Consider the following 15,503-nt stretch of genomic DNA (forward strand, 5'->3'; position numbering starts at 1 on the left):
TCTGATTTTATAATCCTTGTCAGTATGATGTAGTGTTAGCTCACTATTTTATTGTGTTCTTTTTACTAGTAAGGGTAAGCATCTTGTTAGTTATTCAGGTATCCAATTCATACTTTTGCCCATTTGTAGGTTTGTGTTAGTCTTTTACTTATTGAGTTGTAGGAGCTATTTATTAGAACAGCAGTCCTCAACCTTTTTGGTGCCAGGGACTGGTGCTCCTATGAAAACCTAATGCCTGATGATCTGAGGTGGAGCTGAGGCAGTGATGCTAGCGCTGGGAAGTGGCTGCAAATACAGGTGAGGCTTCACTCGCTGGCCTGCTGCTCACCTCCTGCTGTGCAGCCCAGTGCATAACAGGCCACAGACTGGTACCTGTCTGTGGTCAGCGTTGGGGACCCCTGTATTAGAGGACTGAGAACTTTGAGTTGAAAATTTTTTCTGGTTTATTTTATTATCTGTTGATTTTTTCCTTATGATTTTTACTATGAAGAACCTTTTAATATTATGTAGTATAATATCTGCATAAAACGTACAGATCATTTTGAGAGTAATTGGCATCTTTATAATATATATTGTGTCTTTGTTTTTTTCAGGTCTTTTATGTCCTTAAATGGTGATTGCATCATTTCCCCATAAAAGTCTAGTTCATTATTTGATGGTTTAAGCCCTAGATACTTTATAACTTTGGTTGCTATTGTGAATAGTACCTTTTAAAAAAAAATTATAGTTTCCAGTTTCTTAGTGATGGAGGAACAATATTAATTAGTATTTTATTATTATATCCAGCAAACTTCCTGGACTCTTATTAGTCCTAATAATTCATATATCAGTTTTATATGGTTTTCTACATTAATCAATTTTTTCTGTAAATAACAATAGGTTTGCCTTTTTCTTTCCAACTTTATATGTCTTGCTACTTTTTCCTTTTTTGAATATTATTTTGAACATTAGCTATATAATGAGCATCCTTTCTAATTACTGAGCTTTACAATAAGTATATCATCATTTTCCAGGCAAAAACCTAGATTCGTCTGTAATATGATGGCACTCATGAGGACAATGAGGGAGAAACAAAAAGTTTCCCTTAACCCCAAGGAGCCAGCACAGTGCCAAACAGATAGCTCTAATATATACTTGATTTACTCTTAGCCTACCATGTAGTCATTCATCCAATTAAGTTGAGCTTCTCTCATGTGCCAGGCAGTGAACAAGACAAGCCTGGAGATAGACTCTAAGCAAGTAATTACAATAAAATGTGTGCTATGGGGGTGTCTAGACAGGTGGTCAGAGAAGACCTGCTTTAGAAAGATGTTTAAACAGAAACATGATGGGTGAGTAGCAATTAACTAAGAAAGCAGGAAGAAGGAACAGTGTTTCTGGCAAAGGAAACAGCTTGTGGGAAGGCCTAAGATCTAGAGTGTGGTCTGTTGGAGATGGGTGGAGACCCTGGGAGGAATGACTCAACACTGAGGAGGAGCCAGGGCCTTTTAGACTATCTCAAGGAAGCCTATCTTTAGATTTGGCCCAAGGGCAGTGGAAAGTTTTCACAGCAGGCTGAAAAGATTGGATTCACATTTTAGGAAGATCACCCAAACTGCAATATGATCTGTTAAAGGAAAGAGGATAAACAGACCATTTAGGTTATGGCTTGGACAAGGATAGTTGGACTTGGTGATGGATTAGGTGTAGTTGTATGGGAAAGAGAAGAGTCAAGAACAGTTTCCGAGTCTCTGGCCTGAGACTGGTTAGAGAGTGGTGCCACTTGCTGAAACAAGGAACGTAGCAAGAACAAGAAGATGGAGTTTAATTTTAGAAATGTTCTAAGTACCTGTGGTTTATCCAAGCAAAGACATTCTGTAGGGAGTTCTACTTAAGGGGTAGCAGAGAAGTCTGGGTTAGAGATAAAGATTTGAAAGCCCTAATTTTGTAGATGGTGACTGAGGCCACAAGCATTCTTGAGATTGTTCAGGGACAGTATATGTGGCTTGTAAAGAGAAGAATGCAGAGAGAATGAGAAGGTCATAGAAGTAAGGAGAAAACTAGTAGAATATTGTGTCATAACTCCTCAGGCAGGTCCCACAGCCCTCTCCCAGAGAAGCTTCAAGGCCCAGGATCTTGGGACCACAGTGGAAATCCTAGGACGTTTTGACCCTCTGTCTTTCTTTTCACCAGTTGCCAGATATAAACTCCGTATAGTTGAGCCACCAAAACTACCCATGGAAAAAAAACCCAACTCTGATAAAGATGGTGAGTAGTTGTTGGGGAGTTCTCTGACATGGCCCTGTGGCCTGGGCTGGACACCCAAAGCCAGTGAGGTATGGCACACAATCTTTTTTTTCTCTGTACAGGTCCAGATTTTGAGCCCAACCTGTGGATGTGGGCAAACCCCAACATTCTCTTTTCCCCTGGAAAGCAGGAGGCCCCAGAATCTAGTAGAAGAGAGGATCTGACAAGCACACTCCCCTCCCCTCAGCCGTCCCCAAAAGAGGAAGACTTTGTCAACTACACAGAGGCCACAGTGATGGAGTTGCTGCCACCTTCCTTCAGTGAGCAGTCTCCCCCTCAGAAGCGGTTTGCCTCTTCCCCCAGCAGCTGGGAGGTAGGGATTTCTGGGGTTGTGGGCCAGATTTGGATGCAGATAGGATAGGCATAGTGATGATGCATCAGAGAGTTTTGTTTTCTTAGGGGTAACAAAGAGTTGATGGGTTCAGAAATTGGCTGTGTCCTTGGGTGGGAGAAGTCCCGATGGTGGCCCTAGACCACTACCCCTTTCTGCCATTGTACCCCTGGAGGAGAAGCCATGGAGTCAGGACCAGTTCCTACTCTGTGCTCCTCTAGCTCACAGAAGAGGAGGAGGCAGAGGACCAGGATGACAGCTCCTCTGTGGCTTTCTCGTCCCCTCGCAAAACGGCCCCCCTCCAGAGACGGAGGCCTCGGCAAGCCAACAGCCAGGAGGGGAAGCTCTGGTCCCGACCCCCTCTCAATTACTTCCACCTAATTGCACTGGCATTAAGAAACAGTTCCCCCTGTGGCCTCAACGTGCAACAGATCTACAGTTTCACTCGGTATGTGCCTGTGTGCCGGGCTCTGTGAATAGGGGGAAGGGAGGGGCATGGGCCCTTAGTTCTGAAAGCTTCCAATCTGTCCCTGCTCTGGGGTGCTGCCTTGGTTCCACTGTCTGGGTTTGAGAAGATAAGTGTATTCCCAGTTCTCCTTTCCTAGGCATTGGTTGTGGGTTGTCCTGAAATATGTGTCTACACATCACACGCGGAGGAAGATATCCACCCCACCCCCTTCCACATCTAGAAAACTAACCCTTTTATATCTTAGTTCTTTAAAACATAAATTCACCTGGGTCATAAATCCTCCCACTTTCCCACTCAAGATTATCTAGTACGAAATCTGGTTTCCCCCCGTTTCTCATACGCTTTCTCTTCGGACTGTACTGCCTGGCACAGCTCCTTGTACCCTCAAGGGTGCCCAGTTGAAAAAGGATTTACTTTTAGTTTTGATAGTGATGTACACATGAGTGTGAGGAGTTTCTCAGACCTTTTCCTTATATCTGAGAGTCTCAGAATATAAATCCTCAAGCGGTATTCCTTCTTGACCAGGATTCCTTTTACAGGAGTTGGTTGGCCTGATTTCTACTTTGTTCCTGTTGCGAGTCAAAGTCCCAAGTCCTCAGAGAGAGGGAGAAAAATGAGCCTGGGAATGGGGGCAGTAAACTGGGTTTAAAAAATGAGGGTTTGCCCAAGCAATACACCAGGTGAAGGTTTTGCCACATGCTCAATCAGCAAAGAGCAGTCTAGGCCAGCTTGCCATTCTCCACCTTGAGAGAAGGACTGAAGTTCCTGGCCCTTGGGGGAGAGTACGCACAAAGGTAGGGTATTTCTCAAAGAAACCATGCCATTCCTTACCATTCCTCCCTGTCCACAGACAACATTTCCCCTTTTTCCGGACGGCTCCGGAGGGCTGGAAGAACACCATCCGTCACAATCTCTGTTTCCGTGACAGCTTTGAGAAAGTGCCAGTCAGCATGCAGGGTGGGGCCAGCACATGGCCTCGATCTTGCCTCTGGAAGTTGACTGAGGAGGGACACCGCCGCTTTGAGGAGGAAGCCCGAGCCTTGGCCTCCACTCAGCTGGAAAGTATCCAACAGTGCATGAGTCAGCCAGGTGTGAGGCCCTGTCATAAGGGGGAGAGGGGGAGCCTGAAGGGAGGGGACCTGAAGATCCTGACCTAAGGCTGAATTGCAAGGAAGGAACCTGGGCCACACCATAGGGAATACCTTTTGTAGGAAGGGAAGAGGATAGCAGTGGTCTGAGCCCCTAGGGTGGTGCCTGCCTGAGGTGGCACCCTGCACACAAGCATGGGACTTGAGGTACAAGAAATTGATAGAGAAACAATTAAGATACACTTCGCCCTACTCAGAGTCCAGCAGCCTAGGGAAATGGTGACCACACAATGTCAGAAGCACGATGTGAGGATTGTATGCAAAGGAGGCTTTTTCTTTTCCTGGACACCAGCTGGCATTTGAGCTTTGACAGAAAAGATCATCTGCTGTGAGAGAGCATTCCAGGCTTAGGTAACAGCAGCTGCAAAGGGCAGATGGATTCCTCTGACTCTCTTCTCTTACAGATGTGATGCCCTTCCTCTTTGACCTTTAAGTCCAAGAAGTGAGAGTCAGCCCATGTCTTATTAAAGTTACCTGCAGCAGCCTGGTGTGTGGGTGTGTGGGTATGCATGATGTGTGGTCTCTGAAGATCGGTGGAGGGGTGGAGGTGGAGGTCAGCTCTGAGGTTGAAAATAAGATGCCCTCAAAGCTGATGGATGCTCCAGAAGCAATGGGGTGGTTGCCTGGTGTGCAGCAAAGAGAGCCCATATTCTTTCCTTAAAGGAAGAAAATATTCAACTCTCTTAGGATCTTGGCAACCCTACTTTTCTGGGTTATGAGTATAGTCTTGGGAGATGCTAGCTTGTGGCAGCCGGCCCAGCTAAAGGCCTAAGGAAGAACCACGCACTCACAGGAGTGGATGTAATCAGCTGGGAACAGTGAAGACATCATTTATGGGGCAGTTGAAGGAAAGGCAAACCCTCATAGGCCATGAAGGAACAGTGACAAAGGTGAGAGGAAAAATATTTCTTGAAGCTGGTGGGCTGTACTCTCATTTCCCCCATTTAACCATTGGGGTGGGAACTCAGAGCTGAGGTGCATGGTCTCTCCCTGTGGCACTTGTCTCCACTATCCCCTCAGCAGAAGCCAGAGCCCTTGTGGATTAAGAGTCCTTTTCTAGCTGAGCTGTTGTAGTTTTCCTGGTGTGGGAGACCATGTTCAGGGCAGGGCCAGCTGCCACCCTTGGATGCGAAGGAAATATAGAGATGCCTGGGGGATAAGTAATAAAAGATCAAGGTTCAAAGCTGTGTCAGGATGTCACAGACATTCAGACAGTGCTTGAAGATAGTACTGGATTTCCCACAGGGCTGAAATGACCATTCTGATTCTCTCTCCTGCTTTTCCCTCACCAGTGAACAGGCCTGCACAGGAAACATGGCTCTACCTTCAGACACCCCGCTCTGGGGGACTGGGGATCGCTTCTCTCCGGGGGTGGCAGTGGATGGTGCTCGAGTCTTGAGAATGGCTCCCCTTGTCCAGGGGGCTGCCAGAAATCTGCAGTCAGTCAAGGTTGAGGCAGTCTCACTTCACTGTTCCTCCCTGCCCTGCTTGCTTTCTATCAATCAGCTCTGAGGTAGCTGCTTGCCACTGCTCCAGCATCTTGGTTTCAGAAGAACCCCCCTCAGGCAGGCACTTCTCTTTGAGCTTGAGTGTCCTGATCAGGAAAATGAGTTAACAACACCTTTTTCTTAGTACCAGAGTGGAAAACAAGTGGGTGGAGTGGAGTGCCTACACTCTAGTGTACACAGCTAGTACTTCTCCTGGTTCATGGGGGAAGCTAAATCAGTGGTAGCTATTTTATCATTCATTGTGACATCTAGTTAGGAATCTCCTCCCTGTCCCAGGATGCTGGTAGACTACTAACGGCCTTGATCTACTTTTAACACTTGACAGCTCTTAGTGGTAGCCTGGACCTTACTGTTGCTGGCAACACTTTGCTTTTTTATATTTGACTCCCAGCTCTGCTCCCTCTCAGCAAATAACCTGTCCTTTACTATATCTTCTTTAGTACTGGTTTTCTTAACATTTCTAAACTTCAGCTTCTTTTTTATGCAAAATAGAGATAATAAAAATACCCAGATTTGATTTGAGAACTAAGGACAATGCGAAGTGCACAGTCCTGTGTCTGGCGTGTTAACATCAAGTGCTTACAACTAGACATCATTCTACATACATTTGCAGATTTAAACCATACAGCCACCTTAAAGAGTAGACACTATTCTCTTTGTGTCTTTGAGTGTGATGGCTATTATATTTGAGGAGTAGGCTTCATTTCCTGTCCACTTATTCACCCCTTAATCCCTTGCAGTCTGTCTCACTGTGAAATCCAACTGCCTCCTCCCTGGTCTCTGAAACGTGGTATTGCTGAAAAAGCACAACCAGATGAAAATCTCTACCTTTGAAGAAAGGCCCCTGTTCATTTGCTTGATTTGCACATTTCAGTAACACACAAAATCCCTCCCTGGTCACCTCTCTATCACCACCACCACCTTTGCTCTACCAGCTCCAGCTTGTGCATTCACTCCCTAACATGCACCAGAAATATAGTAGTGCTAGGCCAGGCGCTCTCACTAACCCTAGGGAGCATTGTGGTTGCTGCAAGGATTTGGGAGTGATGTGGGCATTAGAAGTCAGACCCAGGAGTGTCGGATGTCCTCAGTACTGGAGGCAGACTTTCACCCTGAAGAATCGACCCTCATACCTCAGGCCATTTACAATAACCTGAGCCAAGGATCTAACTTGGTTTTATACCAGAAAGTATTTGTTACATCATTTTAATATACACTGAATTTTCCAGGAATGTAACTATTATATAAAATGAAGGAAGACTGTACTCTTTTTGGATTGGAGGTTTACTAAGAGTTGTCTGCCATTTTTGAAGATCGCTTCACAGAGAGCAAAACTGCTCTGGTAGTTAAGTCACCAATAGCACATACCTATATTGGTCTGTGTTTGTATCTGTTGTACTCACAGGGATTCTACATGTATAAGCAAATATTTAACTATTATTTCAAGGTAGCCAATATAAAGAAAAAATATTATCAGTGGTCATTTGAATATCATTTCTTAAATCTGAGCTATTCATTCTACATGCAAATTTCCAACTACCACTTTTCAAATATAGTTTATCCATTGACATATTATTATAATTTGTCTACCTTTATTTTTGTTATATTACAAAGTATTATATTTATCTTTTAAAAATTATATGTGTGGATAGATTATTTTATCAGTAAGATTCATTTCAGGATGGTAAAGATGGTCTTACAAAATATGTTTTATTCGTAGAGTGTTAAGGCTGATGAGGTGAGAACCGCAAAACCAAGCAAAGTATAACGTATAGACCCTGTCCCTGAGGCACTCACTTACAGTGACATTGGCAACCAGTGAGGACAATACACTGGAATAAGTCATGTTCATGTCCAAACCCCCAGAGCCTAGCATGGGGCCTGTTAGGTAGTAAGAATGCACTGTTGCTATGTCACTGGTAACTTCTGAACAGGCAAATTCCATACTCTCTGGAAGTAGAGAAGAGAGAGATTAGCTCTGTCTGGAGGAGCTGAGGAAGGATTCTCTCAGGAGACATTAGCACTAGGTCTTTTTTCCAGGTTTAGAAAACAATGGCTAGTACTTCTCCAGAAGTGCTCAAAGCCATCCCTGCCTGGCAGGGAGGCCAGGGTGGGCAGGGCTGCTGATGATACTCCCAGGAGGCAGAGGTGGACTCAAGGAGGTGGGGAATAAATAGCAGGGATGGGATGGGAAGAAAAAGTGACAAGTGCCAGGGACAGGGCAGGGCAGATATATACAGATGCCCAGTTGGAGCAAGTAGAGAACTGCCTTTCCCTAATCCGCCTGGAGGTGCTTTGTGCTGATTCTCTTCTCTTAGACTGTCCAGATGCTAATTTTTATGTAATATCCACTGGAGGAATAGGTGAAGGGACCAGGTCATTAGTGTCATTAGCCCTGGGCCCACTCAGTACTCTGCAAGAAAAGCCCCCTCTCCTACCACCCTGGTCTATCCAGCTCCCAGGAAGGAGAGAGTTTCATCTGATTTGGCCTCAACTTGTCCACCTCATCTGCATTTTGTGTGTATCCTTATCCCTGTCCATGTTCTTATCCATGTCTGGTTTAAGTGCAAGCAGATCCCAAAAGGAAGCAGGTCAGAAGGAAGAAACAAAACAAAATAGTCTTTGTGGAAAAAGTGACCCTGAGAAAAATCTGCCTTTACCCATTTTGCCCTCTGAGAGAATATTATAGTCCTACCTTCACTTCCTCTTCAACAATTATTTGTTTTGAGTTTTCAATATGCTAGGCCCTGTGCCAGGTGCTAGGGATACAGTGAAACCCCAAATGGGTCCTCACAGAGTTTTCAGTCTAGATGGAAAGATATATTAACCAGACACACTAATAATGAACAATGATAATAAGGTAAATCTAGGTTATTGTGAGAGAAAACAATATAAGTATCTAGATTGGAGAGGTCAGAGAAGGCCTTTCTAAGAAAGACATTTTAACTGAGACCTATATAATGAGTTTTCAGGCTGAAAAATGGGAAGGAAAATGGTTCTAGTAGAAGGAACAGAATGGACAAAGCCTAGGAGGTAGAGACCTCCTCACCTTGACCTGTTGAGAGAATGGGGATAAGGCCATGGCAGACAGAATATGATAAGCAAGCAAGAGGAGAAAAATCCAAGGTGAGGCTAGGGAGAGTGGCAGGGACTAGATCATGCAGGTCTTTTTAGGGCTATATTAAGGGATTTTTTCCTAGAACAGTGGGAAATGATTGAAGTAACTGACATAACCTGATTTTATTTATTTATTTATTTATTTATTTGTTTGTTTGTTTGTTTGTTTGTTTGTTTAATGCTTACAGCACCTGGTATTCCTAGGTGGTCTCCCATCCAAGTACTAACCAGGCCAGACCGTGCTTAGCTTCCAAGATTAGACAAGATCGGGCATGTTCAGGATGGCGTGGATGTAGATTCCATTCAACATTTTTTGAGTGCTAACTTCATGCTAAGCCCTGACATCTGTGAGCTGGAAACAGATCAACAAGACCCAGGTCCTACCTATAAGAAGTTGAACCAACTGGACAACGGTGTATAAAATAGTTTTTAATAATTTAATGAATTTACTTTTTCTACAGAATATATTTATTTCACAAATACCGACTAGCAAAATAATAAATAATTACCATTTCCCAACTTTCAAAATAATTTTATAACAATATTCAGGTATAAATAGTCAGGTATAAATATAGTACCATTGTGATTACTTAGCGGTTTTGTTTGTTTGTTTGTTTGTTTGTTTGTTTAATGCTTACAGCACCTGGTATTCCTAGGTGGTCTCCCATCCAAGAACAAACTAGGCCCGACCCTGCTTTTCTTCCGAGATCAGACAATATCAGGCATGTTCAGGGTGGCATGGCTGTAGACTGACATAACCTGATCTTATTTTTTAAATCATGCTTAGCCACTCATTGAAAGTGGCTTGTAGTGGGGCAAACATAGAAGCAGGAAGACCTGTTAGGAGGTAATTGCAGTAGTCCAGGAGTAGTGGCAGTGGCAGTAGAAATGGAGAGAAGCAGACTGATCTGATGATGAACCCTGGAGGTAGAATCAAGTCAACAGGATTGACTGGATACAGAAAAGAATTACTCAAGTTTTTGGTTTGAGCAATTCGGTGAATGATGAGGAGAGGAAGCCTGTAGGAGCAGTGGCTTTAAGCAGTTCTATTAAAATCTGAAATGCCAGGATGATTATGTCAAGTAGGTAATTGTTATAAGTCTGGAGTTGGTAAGTCTGAGCTGAAGATGTAAATACATTTGAGAGTCATTGGAATACAGATAATATATAAATCATTGGAATACAGATAATATATAAATCTACTGACAGATATCCACAATATGTTTTTGGTGGGGAAAAAAAAACGTATTCAATATGATTCCAAATGTAACAGAAATTATTCATATTTCTAAATATGTTGTCTAAGCATGGCAAATGTCTTAAGGAATATAGGTATCAAATAGCAATAGTCATCTTTGGAGATTGGGGGTGGCAAGAGATATCTTTATAGCCTCTGGTTTTTTTGTTTTGTTTCTGACAAGAAATTACTTTTTTCAATTGTTAAATAAATAAAACTACCCATTAGCTTGTTTTGTAGTTTGATATTGTTAATTATCAGGCTGTTAGCTGCATGCTTCCTAGTCTCCTTCCTTGCATAAATTCCCACCCCAACAGTATCTTAATCCTGGGTGCCTGTAGTTTTAATAGTTTTAACCTAATTTGACAAACATGCATAGAAGACCACTTTATGCTAGCATTCTAGGAATTCAGATATGAACAAGACAGTCCCTGCACTTGAGGAGCTTTTCAACTATTGGGTTTTCAACTGACTACTAAACAAAAATGATGACGGGATTAGCAAAAGATATTGACAACTCTGGAAGTCTTCACAAAAGGTGTGACAATTCATTCATTCAATAATGAATTGATATGAGAGTTTACGAATGGATTGAGAGCTTACCATGTGTCAGGCAAAGTCACCAGCCTCATGGAAATTCCAATCTAGTTCATATTTCAGAACCTTATAGAAAGAATTTATCAGGTAGATGGATCCAAGGGTTGAAGATGCTAAAGTGCATAGGAGCAATAGGACTGCTGGAATACAGATGCTCCTCAACTTATGAGTGAAAAACATCATAAGCTGGATTTAATGCATTTAACACTACACTATAAAGTACCAATTGTTTACCCTTGCAATCATGTGGCTGACTGGGAGCTGCGGCTCGCTGCCCTGCTGCCCAGAGTCATGACAGTATTGTGCCAAATATCTCTAGTCTTGGAAAAGATCGATGTTCAAAATTACAAGTATGGTTTCTACTGAATTTGTATTGCTTTTGCACCATCATAAAATTAAAAAGTTTTTAAATCCTAAATTGAACCATCGTTAAGTCAGGGACCATCTGTATTGCCTGGAGAAGTGTGTGAGAAGGTCAGGGAAGGAGGAGGGGAGTGGCAGAAGACCAGGCTGAAAAGGAACTTGGGAATCATATTGTAAAAGATTTTGAAAGTCATGCTGGGAAGTTTAGATTTTGTTCCTGAAGGCAATTTAGAGGCATTTATCAGTATAGTAATTTTAGAGCTTTCTTAAGACCAGAGTCTGGAAGATAAATGGAGCTGAAATAGACCAGACACTTGGAAACCAGTTAGAAAGATTTTACATGAATCCAAGCAAGAAAGGAAGGGAATAAAAATAAGATATGCTCTATGAGTATAAAAAGTGGAAAATAGACTTTAAGCATCTCAGAAATCCAATAAAACAACTTATGCAGGGTGGATAGGGGGACTTAATACAAGGGAGTGTAAAAGATAACTCACCCCCAAACTCTAGGTTTTTTCTTGGTATTATTCACTAGGAGGATGAAAATAGGGGATGTTCTGAAGAGGAAGATGTTCAATTCCATTTCCCACAAGTCGAGTTCAGATGGCAGCTGAATGAATATTTGGTGATGGAGAACCTTAGGAAAACAGTTTCAAAAGCAAAATTGCAGAAGGCTAAGAAGTTAGCAGAAGTTGAAGCAGATAGTGTAGACTATTCTAAGCAGCTTTGAAACAAATGTGGGAAACAGATGGCTGGGTTGAATCGCAATTGTGGTTTGACAGAATGAGTAGTCTTGGAAAGTCAAGTGAAGTAATAAGTTGCCATGGGAATGTGGTGAAAATATTCCTAGGATCCAGTGGGTAAAGCAAAGCCAACAGGACCTAAGATCTAAACCAGTGATTTTTAAACTTGATTGAGCACCAGAATCACCTAAAGGGCTCATTAAGGACAGATGGCTGGGCCTCACCAGAGATCCTGATTCAGTAGGTCTGGGGTGGGGCCCAAGAATTTGTATTTCTAACAAGCTCCCATTTGCTGATGCTGCTGATATGGAGACCACACTTTGAAAACCACTGGCCTAGAGCAAATCATCTGGCAGATGCTGAAAAATTCTCTGAGTGTATAAGAATAGTTATCTTCAGTAATGGAGGTCTTCCTGTAAGATGAAAGATAAGGTTACATGGAAGGATGGAAGATGGTGTCGGTCAGAGTAGAACTTCAGAGTTTGGATTCAGAGAAGTAACCTTTTTGGGTGAACAAAGTCCAGGATTAACTCTGCGAGGGGAATGATGGGAGGTCAAAGAATTGAATGTTGCAAGGGTTATCACAATGGACCACAACTGGCAGAGGCTTGAGTCTAAAGGGAAGGTTCAACAGGAAGTCAAGATCTGAAGGGGAGTCTGGCTACTTTCTAGGCCCAAATTATGGGGTTGACTGTGGATATACCTACAGACATTGTAGCCCATCCAGGTTAATGCACCAGTACTGGTAACAAACCTAAGAGAAGTCCAGGACTCTGCCAGCTCTGTCTGTTCATTCTTTGATTTAGGGCAAGGCTAGGCCCCAAGCTTCTGTCAAGGAACTCTAGGGTGGAGATCACAACCTGAGGATTTCTGTGGTGAAAAGAAGCAATTCACCTTAGGCCTTAAGGCTTAAGGGAGGAGGACAGACAGGAGGCTGCTGATTCTAAGAGAAGTGGGTTAAAAGAATTAATAAAAATTCCACTAGATTAGCACTTTTACAGATTAAAAATGTCTGCTAACCCTCAGCAATGATTTAGTAGCCTTTATAGCTTTCCCTTTACAGCTTTACAGGAGCAATGCTCAGAACACCTCTGTGGGATATGACTGTGATTAGGTCTTAGGTTATGGCCACCCACAGCATGTGTTTCTTATAGTCTGCTGGTACTGAAGAGCACTGGGCCCAAGATGCTGCCTCCACTGGTTAACAACACCTGTGCAGCTTTCCACACAGTTACTTCCTCCCCCATGCCTGTTTTCCCGCTTGTAAAATGCCGATAATAGTACACTACATAAGGTTATTGTGAGGATGAAGTGAGGTAGTTAATGTAAAGCTCTAGACACACAGTGAGCACCCTATAAATACTAGTTATGATTTGCTACATCGTCCAATACAGGTCCTTGTCAGTGCCCCGACGCGCGTGTGGCTTTGATCCTTCAGTTTCACCGAACTGTTGCGTGCGCTCTTTCTTGCACAGCAGGCTGACCACTTTTTCTAGCTAGCAGCATTTGGGTATACTGATGACAAGATGTGTTTGCACATAGAGAGGGAGCCAGGGCAAGGATCCGCACAGCCGCAGAAGGGTTTGCAGTGGCGCCTGCCAGTCGCTGGGGGCCGCGAGGGAGCCTCTGCGTTCGCCCCGCCCCCGAGGGGTCAGGAGTCACGGGAGAGCGTAGGAACCGCAGTACGTCGTGTTTACCTAGCCCTTTGCTGATGGCGCCCGCGCAGCGATGCTGTCTGTGCCGACAGACCTTCTTCTGTGGTCGCGGTCACGTCTACAGTCGCAAGCACCAGCGGCACCTGAAGGTGGCTTTGGATCGGCTTCTGCCCCAGGTGCGGACTGGAGGTTGGAGGGGACCGCAGACGGCCTGGGAGCGGGGATGCGGGCGGTGCATGAGGGCCTGAAGGGTTGGGATTTGGGGGTCCAGTTCAGGTTTCTACTTGGCCTCGTGTTACACTCTCTTCTGCGCAGGTGGAGGCGGCCCGCAAGGCCATCCGCACAGCTCAGGTCGAGCGTTACGTGCCGGAGCACGAGCGGTGCTGTTGGTGCCTGTGCTGCAGCTGTGAGGTGCGGAAACACCTGAGCCACGGAAACCTGACCGTGCTGCACGGGGGGCTGCTGGAGCATCTGGCCAGGTGAGATAGGGGCTGGGAGCCTCATCCAGCGTTTGCATACGTTTATGGGAAGGTGGATTTAGGGTGAGCTAGAGGAAGAACGCTTTTGTGACCTGTGCAGGGTGGACAGCCTATCTTTAGGGATAGAGGGCTTATGGTTGCCATGGTCCCCCATGGTGTTGGTGGTCTAACTAGGAAAGCCAGCTGATTCAAGGTTACCTCTCATCACCTCTCAGATTCTCATATTTATATTGGTAGAGAGAGACTGGAATTCTGGAAGAGACTAATAACAGTATTTCTCTCTGAACCTTGCCCAGAAGCAGAAATACTGATGTTTACAGTTATTTATGTAGTGCCTAGATATCCGAGTAATATTTTATAATCTATCATTGAGATTCTTCATTCTCTCCATTCTCAGCCCAGAGCACAAGAAAGCAACCAACAGATTTTGGTGGGAGAACAAGGCTGAAGTCCACATGAAAGAGAAGTTTCTCATCTCCCCCCAAGATTATGCACGGTAAATCACTGCTTTTGAAAAATGAAGTAGCAGAGTATGAATTCTGGATCTGTGTCAAGTACAGGAGCTTCCTTTATTAATTGGAAAGTTAATAAGGACTTCATAAGTATTGCCTTCATTGCACTCATTATTCTAGTAGGCATTATATTGGACACAAAAGAAGTGTGAGTCTTTGAAAGGTTTATAATCTAGTTGGGGGTGGGATTTACAATACATTTAGCAAATAGAAAACAGTATATAGTAAAAATTGACTATAATCAACTACTTAAATGTGTAGCACAGAGAATACTAAGGTCCTTTAGGAACATGAGAGATTGTTTATAATGTGCAAAAAACTGATGTTCACCCAGTACCCACTTTTAATAGTTTTAGACTCAATTTTAACTGGCCTCTGGAAGACCCTTAGAAACTGAAGTGCAGAAAGCTGGTCAGCACACATGTGAGCCCAGACTACCTCAGGAAAAGGACACAGGTAGCTTCATGACACCACTTTTATTGGGACCATATTGAAATTATAGGATGTGGAACTCAAGGGGATCCCAAAGCCAAAGTTACAGAAAAACTCATAGTATCTATTATTCCCTTCTACTCAGTGTGGAGAATAATGAGAGAATGATAAGAAATGCCTAAATCCCACTACCTTGCCTTCAAACCTGTGGTTCAGATTGAGAGGAGAGGGTATCCGAGGACAAAAAGCACTCACTCTTCACGTGACTCTGACCCAGCTAGGTATGGGTTTTGGTGGTTGAATAGGGATAGTGGAGCAGAAAAGAGATGGCAAATGTAAACTGCAGCTACATGGTTTTGTAAAATCTGAAGCTCTGCTCTGGGGTGGGGGGTAGCAGAAAGCCCCATACTTCATCAGAACCCAGGAGCTGATGAGAAACTGTCTCATGACAGCCTCTTGAGGAGATAGGCAGGTGGGAGAGGCCTCATAGCAGCTCTTTTCAGGCCTCCCATCCTGTTGTGTTTTGGATCACAAACGTGTTCAGCCAAGACTGATAAGCTGCCGTTCAAGGCTTTGCCTGTATGGATATGTGCAAAGCTCCCAGGGCACTGTGGTACAGCCATTTC

General features: G+C 43.8%; 2 protein-coding genes and 1 pseudogene across 3 annotated transcripts in view; 2 read left to right on the forward strand and 1 right to left on the reverse strand.

Annotated features, from left to right (window-relative positions):
• The first annotated feature begins 1,324 nt into the window (after positions 1-1,324).
• Positions 1,325-6,861, forward strand: FOXR1 (forkhead box R1). Its single transcript, XM_025047332.1, has 5 exons — positions 1,325-1,331; positions 2,173-2,247; positions 2,349-2,599; positions 2,839-3,065; positions 3,937-6,861. The coding sequence occupies exons 1-5, from the start codon at positions 1,325-1,327 to the stop codon at positions 4,241-4,243; spliced, it is 867 nt and encodes a 288-aa protein (XP_024903100.1). The 3' UTR covers positions 4,244-6,861.
• A 2,629-nt stretch (positions 6,862-9,490) lies between these two features.
• LOC112480301 lies at positions 9,491-9,609 on the reverse strand (annotated as a pseudogene).
• A 3,832-nt stretch (positions 9,610-13,441) lies between these two features.
• CCDC84 (coiled-coil domain containing 84) overlaps positions 13,442-15,503 on the forward strand; it is a 6,414-nt gene continuing 4,352 nt past the window's right edge. Inside the window, exons 1-3 of one of the 2 annotated variants that reach the window (XM_006912588.3) lie at positions 13,442-13,630; positions 13,770-13,933; positions 14,331-14,429. In XM_006912588.3, the coding sequence (XP_006912650.1) occupies positions 13,511-13,630; positions 13,770-13,933; positions 14,331-14,429 (383 nt within the window). In that variant the 5' untranslated portion in view covers positions 13,442-13,510. The remainder of the gene's footprint in view (positions 13,631-13,769; positions 13,934-14,330; positions 14,430-15,503) is intronic. The other variant, XM_006912589.3, reaches the window with a different exon arrangement.

Source organism: Pteropus alecto, unplaced genomic scaffold, assembly GCF_000325575.1.
Source record: "Pteropus alecto unplaced genomic scaffold, ASM32557v1 scaffold215, whole genome shotgun sequence".
NCBI lineage: Eukaryota > Metazoa > Chordata > Mammalia > Chiroptera > Pteropodidae > Pteropus > Pteropus alecto.

Bases quoted from the DNA above. Each gene is read 5' to 3' on its own strand.
- FOXR1 (XM_025047332.1), top strand. The intron at 2,248-2,348 runs GTGAGTAGTTGT...TTCTCTGTACAG, and splicing joins ACCCAACTCTGATAAAGATG to GTCCAGATTTTGAGCCCAAC. The intron at 2,600-2,838 runs GTAGGGATTTCT...GTGCTCCTCTAG, and splicing joins CTTCCCCCAGCAGCTGGGAG to CTCACAGAAGAGGAGGAGGC.